The sequence below is a fragment of the Mus caroli genome, chromosome 14, assembly GCF_900094665.2.
Source record: "Mus caroli chromosome 14, CAROLI_EIJ_v1.1, whole genome shotgun sequence".
Taxonomy (NCBI): Eukaryota; Metazoa; Chordata; class Mammalia; order Rodentia; family Muridae; genus Mus; species Mus caroli.
In genome coordinates, this window is record NC_034583.1 from 50,322,765 (window position 1) to 50,331,155 (window position 8,391).

General features: G+C 38.5%; 1 protein-coding gene across 1 annotated transcript in view; it reads right to left on the reverse strand.

Annotated features, from left to right (window-relative positions):
* Positions 1-6,042: 6,042 nt before the first annotated feature.
* LOC110309479 overlaps positions 6,043-8,391 on the reverse strand; it is a 21,779-nt gene continuing 19,430 nt past the window's right edge. The window contains exon 5 of the mRNA XM_021182161.1: positions 6,043-6,355. Within this exon, the coding sequence (XP_021037820.1) occupies positions 6,308-6,355 (48 nt within the window). The 3' untranslated portion in view covers positions 6,043-6,307. The remainder of the gene's footprint in view (positions 6,356-8,391) is intronic.

Consider the following 8,391-nt stretch of genomic DNA (forward strand, 5'->3'; position numbering starts at 1 on the left):
GAAAATGTGGTACATTTACACAATGGAGTACTACTCAGCTTTTAAAAAGAAAGAATTTATGAAATTCCTAGGCAAATGGATGGACCTGGAGGGTATCATCCTGAGTGAGGTAACTCAATCACAAAAGAACTCACATGATATGTACTCACTGATACGTGGATATTAGCCCAGAAACTTAGAATACCCAAGATATACGATACAATTTGCAAAATACATGAAGCTCAGGAAGAACGAAGACCAAGGTGTGGATACTTTGCCCCTTCTTCTAATTGGGAGAAAGGCACCCATGGAAGGAGCTACAGAGTTTGGAGCTGAAACGAAAGGATGGACCATCTAGAGGCTGCCATACCCAGAGATCCATCCCATAATCAGCCTCTAAAAGCTGACACCCTTGCATACACTAGCAAGATTTTGCTGAAAGGACCCTGATATAGCTGTCTCATGTGAGACTATGCCGGGGCCTAGCAAACACAGACGTGGATGCTCACAGTCAGCTATTGGATGGATCACAGGGCCCCCAATGGAGGAGCTGGAGGAAGTACCCAGGGAGCTGGGGGGATCTGCAACCCTATAGGTGGAACAACAATATGAACTAACCAGTACCACTACCACCACCCCCCAAGAGCACGTGTCTCTAGCTGCATATGCAGTGGAAAGAGAGGCCCATTGGTCATGCAGAGTTTATATTCCTCAGTACAGGGGAACGCCAGGGCCAAGAGGTGGGAGTGGGTGGGTGGGGGAGTGGATGTGGGAGGGTATGGGGGACTTTTGGGATAGCATTGGAAATGTAAATGAAATAAATACCCAATTGTAATAATAATAAAAGGAAAATAATAATAAACTAATAATAATCCTTTATGTAAATATACATTTTCATTATCCAGTTATCATTTTGGTAGACATCTAGATGGTTTAAAATCCCTGGCTATTAGGAATAGAGCAGCAATGAACATGTATGAACAAGTATGCATGTAGTAAAATATAGAGCCCTTCGGATATATGCCCAAGAGTGGTATAGCTGGATCTTGTGGTAGGTTGATTTTAAGCTTTTTGAGGGACCTCCATAGTGGCTGTACCAGTTTTCACCCACACCAGCAATGAGTAAGTGTTCCTCTTTCCCTTCATGTCCCCCTTTTCTAGCCAACATGTTCCATCATTTGCTTTATTGATCTTGGCCATTTTTACTGGTGTAAGATGGAATCTCAATGTAGTTTTAATAATTTAAATTTTTTAAATTTAAAAATTTCCACTTTCCTGATGGCTAAGGATACTGAGCACTGAAATATTTCTTAGCCATTTGTGTCTCATCTTTTAGAAATCTCTATTTAGTTCTATATCCCAATTTTAATTTGGGTTATTTGTTTTATTAATTATTTTATTTCCTTGTATATTATAGAAACTAACTCACTGTCAGATATATAATTTGTGAAGGTTTTTCCAATTCTATAGGCTGCTATTGTGTTACATAAAAATGTTTGTTTCGTGAGATACCATTTATTAATTGATGGTCTTAGCGCCTATGCTATCAGTGCCCTGTTCAGAAAGTCCTCTTTTTTGCCAATGAGTTCAAGTCCATCCCCCACTTTCTCTTCTATCAGATTCACTGTGTCTGGTCTTATGCTGAGGTCCTTGATCCATCTGGAGTTGAGGGTTTTTTTGCATCGTAGTAGATACAGTAAGAGATCCAATCATTTCTCCCTTGTCTATTTTTACCTCCTTGTAAAATCAGTGCCCATAGGTGTGTAGAATGATTTCTGAGTCTTCAATCCTATTTCATTAATCAATGTGTCTAGCTTGTTATGCCAATACAATGATGGTTTTTATTACTATAGCTCTGTGATTCAATTTGAGATTACCTCAACATTGATACCTTCTGCAATACTTTTATTATTCAGAGTTGTTTTAGGTACTCTGAGGGTGTGTTTCCATATAAAGTTAAATTTGTTTTATTTCTGCAAAGAATGATGTTGGCATTCTCATGGAGATTGCAATGAATCTGTAGATTGCTTTTGTAAGGGTGGCCTTTTTCATAACATTAATCCTACCAATCTATGAGCATGAAAGACCTTTCCATCTCCAATGTTTTCTTCAATTTTTTCAGTACTTTGAAGTTTTGTGTTATACAAGTCTTTCACTTGCTAAGTTAGGTTACCCCAACATAACTTTGAGATTATTGCGAAAGACAATGTTCCCTGAATTCTCTCTCTGTCATTTATCTATAAGAATATTACTAATTTTTGTGTATTAGTTCTATATCTTGTTACGCTGTGGAAAGTATTATCATCTGTACAAGTTTCCTGGGGAGCTTTTTGGGGTCTTTTAGTTTAAAAAAAATCATATCATCTGAAGAAAATAAAGGTATTTTGACTTTTCCTTTCCTATTAGTACTCTCTTGATCTCCTCCAGTTGTCTTATTGCTCTAGCTGAGACTGCAAGTACAATATTGAATAAGCATGGAGAGTGGACACACTTGGCTTCTTTTATTTTAGTGGAAATGCTTTCAGCATCTCCCAGTTTAGAATGATGTCAAGTGTGGGCTCATTGTAAACTACCTTTATTATGTTGAGCTATGTCCCTTGCATCCCTAGTCTTTTCAAGACTTTAAATTTTAATTTAAGCACATCAATAGCATCCTATTGTCATACAGGGGTAGCAAATTGCTTGAACTAACCATAGCTTTCCACAGGTTTTCCAGATTTTGTAGTCTCACATTCATGGATACGTTGTCCTAATGAACAGAAGATTTCTTCTCCCTTCTCTTGAGGTTTCCCTTCATGTTGGTGGTGGGATCACAGGTAAAACACACCTTCAGCTCGCATCAGAAAACACATCTGGGTTTGAAATCCAAGCTTGCTCTGCTGCTGAGTGGAACCACCATCATTTTTTGTCCCCAGAGACTCTACCTTTTTTGGACAGTGCTTTTGACTGCAGCAGGACGGGTTGGCTTTAGGTCTGCCACTGCCTACTTTTTGGTCTCATCTATACACACACCCCTCTCTATCATCTATACCCTATGCTCACCCTCTTCCCTTTAGTTCCTTATGGGTACCATCCTGTTCTTCCATCACTTGCAGCCCTGCCCAGGAATGGACTACTCTGCCATGTCATCCTCCAGCCTAATGCCTGATCATAATGTGGGTCTACCTCATTATCATACCTTCAGAGAAGTTCATTCCAGTCAGTTTGTAAAGCATGTTCCTTCCTGACACTTACGTCCCAACCACTATTTACCAAAACATGTTGCTATCTTCACAACTGCCAGAAGGATTTTGTTGTTGTTGTTTTGGTTTCGTTTGGTTTGGTTCTTCAGCTCCCTCCAATAGAAAACAAGTTCCATGCAAACATTCTTTTGAGCAACATGGCAGTGCTACCATCTCTTAACATTGTCTGGACTATAGTCTACTTACATTGAAAAAAATCAGTGATGAAGCCCCAACTTGGTCATCTTCAGATGGCTTTCTTTATGATACTAGCTCAGGGGCCATTTAGCACTGAGTAAATCCTAGAAACCAGAAGTTAAAATCACCACCTTCCTTAATAGAGCCAAAGCACAGTACATTACATAATGGATAGAAAATGTCCCCTACAGACTCATGGGCTTGAATACTTGTTTGTGGCATTTTGGAGGAAATTGAAGTGTCTTTAATGTGCTTATATCAGAAACATAGGTGAACATATTTGTATCTTTCCCAGTCAAAGTGTATTGAACAACATAAAGCCATGAGGAATGGTTATAGCAAGGCAACTATTTGCCAGATGGCCCCATTCTCTTGGTGATGGTGGCTGGATCTAACATAGATCCTCTGTTCTAATCTTAAATATTAATTAGATATTAACTCTCAGCATTGCAAATTATACATTGCATACTATGTGTGTGCATGTGCAAGTGTATGAGATTATGTGTGTGCATGTGTATGCATGTGTGTGAATATGAGTGTGTGTGTGTGTCTACATATAAGTTACAGAGTGAGTGCAAATAGAACAGTGCATAGGTCTTTCCCATAGGCCCTTGACATGCAACACTGGGTTGGTAGTGGCCATCAGCACCACAGTGCTAGGAGTCCACCACTCCATGGAGTCCAAATGAGATATACCCTTTCCTGGATTTGCTCTGTCCAATAAATTTTTGGTTCTGACTTCCCTGGTAAGGTTTTATTACAGGTATGTATACTTACAGATCCAGTTTACCCTGATAAATTTATGAAGTAGTACTGTGGTAGTTTGAATTTGCTTGGTCCAGGGAGCGGCACTATTTGAAGGTATGGCCATGTTGATGTAGGTGTGGCCTTGTTGGAGAAAGTATATCACTGAAGGTGTGGGTTTTGAGAGCTTCCTTCTAGCAGCCTAAGGATGCCAGTCTTCTGTTTGCCTTCTGAACAAGATGTTGAACTCTCAGCTCCTCCTGTACCATGCCTGCATTGGTGCTGCCATGCTCATGCCTTGATGATAATGGGATGAACCTCTGAACCTGTAAGCCAGCTCCAATTAAATGTTGTCTTTATAAGAGTTGTCTTGGTCATGGTGTCTATTCACAGCAGTAAAATCCTAACTAAAACAACCACCCTTTTGACTTCCAGGAGTTAAGTCAGTATCTACAAATAATAATTATAAATATATATATACTAAATACAAAGCATTCCAAATAATTGGAGCTAGCTACCTCACTTGAAGTTATGGCTATAAAATTGGGGGAGGGGGGGGAGGACCGTTGAAATTAAAAGCATTAAAAATCCTCCCTTAAATGATCCAAATATGAGATAAAATATTTCGTAGAATACAAATAACTATAGATAATGAATGAGAGGAATATATAGTCAATAATTTTAAAATAATATAATTTGTACTTGGTGAACTATGTGTCTCCTTTATCTGCAAACTTCACAAAGCCAGTATTCTTGATCATTTTAATATGAAGAGACACCATGACCAAGGCAACTCTTCCAAAAAAAAGCATTTAACTTGGACCCACAGCACTCCAGGATGTGCTAACACAGGCATTGGCAACGTCCACTGATAGGCCCAGTGTTGAGAGGAAGAAAGGAAAGAAACATAGATCTCTAAAGCTTATTGGCTATCCAATATAGTCAAACAAATGAGCTCTGGGTTCAGTCATAGGTCCTGTATCAAATAATAAGATAGGGTGATCCTATCAGGTAAGGTTCAACAATGAAAACATCAAGGAGTTAAGGTTATACTCAAAAAGAGAAGTATAAATGCAAAGAGTGTCCAAATCATAGAAGCAATCACTGCCATGACTGGCAGTTCTTAAAGACATCTGTGCCGAATGTGGGACTACTCCACACATCAAAGTAGAAGGCAAAGTATTTCTTTGAGTTCTGTGTGGTCTGTGATCACTAGAAAAAACTCTGAAGAGGTAGAGCCACCTTGAACTTAGTCTTGTGGATAAGCAGAAGTTTGAGAGAATCTTAAGGATAACAAGGAGAATCCAGGAGCACAATAACAGTGTGGTCAATTAGCTGTGTGACATATGAAGAAGTGCTCACGGAACAGTGCAACCAACATGAATTAAATAAGGAAGGAATTGACAGCAAGGACATTCACTAGCTTAGCAGTCCCCTTATGTGACTTATATGAATTACAGCTTAATTTTACAGCCCATCACATCACAAAAGCTGTACAATGAACAGAAACGAAATGTTTTAGCTTGCTTTCTTGTTTGTTTGTTTGTAAAGGCTTTTGTAATTATATATGGTAAAAAAAAAAAGTTGTGTCTGATCAGAACATCTTGAGGTCATAATTACTACTATGGTATTGATAGTTTCCAATCCAATAAAGAACAAAAATACTCAAAAAATAAAAACAACAGGATAAGATGGAGAATAATCAAGATAGATGTCTGACCAACCTTTGTCCTACACACACATGCAACATGTGTGAGCTTATAAGCATGCACACATATGTATAGAAACATGCAACATATGCCACACAGAGAGAGAGACAGAGAGACAGACAGACAAAGACAAAGACAGAAAAGTCAGAAAAAAAAATAGATAAGAAACACCACCAGCAAAAGGGTTCATAATACTACCAGTGTACAGTTTCTACAAGTAGGAAGAATTTGCTGCTGAACACATACAATTATACGTGATGGTGATTACAATTTGGAGATGATATTGTAGTTTTCTTTTTGGTTGTCACCACGACAAATCCTTTTATCTTCACTCTGACTGTGAATGTCTCAGCATCCATGTGAGACAATTATGGAGACTTCTCTTCACTCCACCCAGCCCAAGGCTGTAAATTGACAGCATATGCCAGAAGTGTGGGTGCTGATCTTAACAACTTCTCAGAAGACTCTGATGGCTCCAGGGACTTTAAAACTGATCTCAGTACACTGAAAAACAAAAAACAAAAAAAACCTTTGTTGCCAGTTCCTAACATATTAGCTGCACAAATATATTTTTATCAACTGTAACTTACACATTAAAATATGCATGGTTAGAAGGTTTCATTTCTTGTAGGGGGTTTGGAGCATGTGGACTTGTCTTTGTCTTAGTATTTGAACAACGGATGCCACAGTTTGCAGAGGTTTTAGAACGTCCAGGAAGTGGTGGGTCTCTAAAGGAAGTGAGGCCTTGCAGGCTCAACCTTGAGGTTTTATAGCCCAGCCCCACTTGCTGTTTGCTCAGCTTCTCAAGTAGGAGTGACAGCAGAGATATAAAGCCTACTGCTTCTACTAGCATGCCTTCCCCTCTCTCCATGTCTAGTCTTCTCTAGATTCTGACTGTGATGGAATAAGTGCTTAGAGATGTAAGCCAGAATAAATGCACCATAAACCAGAATAAGTGCTTTCTTAAGTTGTGTAGTATAAAGGTCTAGGAAAAAGAAAATCACAGTTGCAGGTGACAATGTGCTTCAGTTGGTTGCTTACTGGGGATATATTGTAGACAGGGATTTTTGTTAACTCAGACAATGTTTTTAAGATGTTACTGCCCAGGAACTAAATAGTTAGGGATGTTAGTTACCAGGGACAAGGCCAAGGGAGATGCTGGTTGCCAGGAACTGGGTGTGGATGTATTGGTTACCTAGAACTGGGCTGAGAAACTTTATCAGGGGCTTGGTAAAGAGTCAGCAAAGCAATGCTGTGAGGATGATTGGACAGTGGAGGATCCTCATGGGAAGATGTTGATTACTAACAACTTCATTGAGGGAGATCTTGGTGACCAAGAGCTAGGTAGTAGAGTGATATATGTGATCAGGGAGAACCAGGTTGTAAGGGACTGGTAAGAGGAGAGCTTGTTAAATTAAAGACTGAATTAAATAAAGGCATGCAGGTAACTTTCCTGGAGATGGCCCACCATTTTAGCATGGCTGCAATGAGTAAATTCTATATTGCAGGGCCTTTAGAAATCTCATCTCAGAATTAAATTTTATTGCTGATATGCCTTTTCAGTTATTACAAATTAGTCTAATAATTCCTGGGCAATAGCCCACCCTAATGGGAAGATTGTCTGCAAATCAATTAAGATTTACTCTCTTATAGTAATGCTATATAGACAAACTGATTATTTCATAATTCCTAATAATGATTCTAAATTTTTACAGGTAAATAGGAAAAGCTGCAATTAGGGCTCTGTAAACATTGATGTGTCACAGTCTAATTGCACTAGGATAGAAAGCAGGCTTGGAACAAATTTATGATTAGGGAAAACATTCCTTTTAGGCTAACTGTGAAACCTGATATGTAAAATGTCATGCACTGGGAATGGACAATTTATTATAGGTGAAAAGACAGAAGATAAAATATTGACTGGATTTATCTACACAAAACTTCAAAACTAATAAGACACAAGGCAGATGACTTGTCTCTTGACAAAACTGTGCTAACTTATAGCAAGAATTATTGTTTTAAACGTTTAATGAACTTGTAGAAATAGTGACAGATAATGAATGTTTAATTAGATAACTACTCTTAATGGAAACACATGTAAACATTCCTGCTGAAACTCCTTACTTGATTTATGATGAATTTTTGGGATATAAAAATGCTTGGATGCCAAGGACCAGCCTTAGCTTGGAAATGGGTTCCTGAGAGGGGTGTTTGGGAGCAGGGGGAAAAAAAGGAAAGGAAAGGAAAGGAAAGGAAAGGAAAGGAAAGGAAAGGAAAGGAAAGGAAAGGAAAGGAAAGGAAAGGAAAGGAAAGAAGAAAGAAAAGGAGAAAATAGAAAAGAAAAGAAAAGAAAAGAAAAGAAAAGAAAAGAAAAGGAAAGGAAAAGAAAAGAAAAAAGAAAGGAAAGGAAAAGAAAGGAAAGGAAAGGAAAAAAGAAAGGAAAGGAAAAGAAAGGAAAGGAAAAGAAAAGAAAAAGAAAAGAAAAGAAAAAGAGAAGGGAAGGGAAGGGGAGGGGAGGGGAGGAGAAGAGAGGAGAGGAG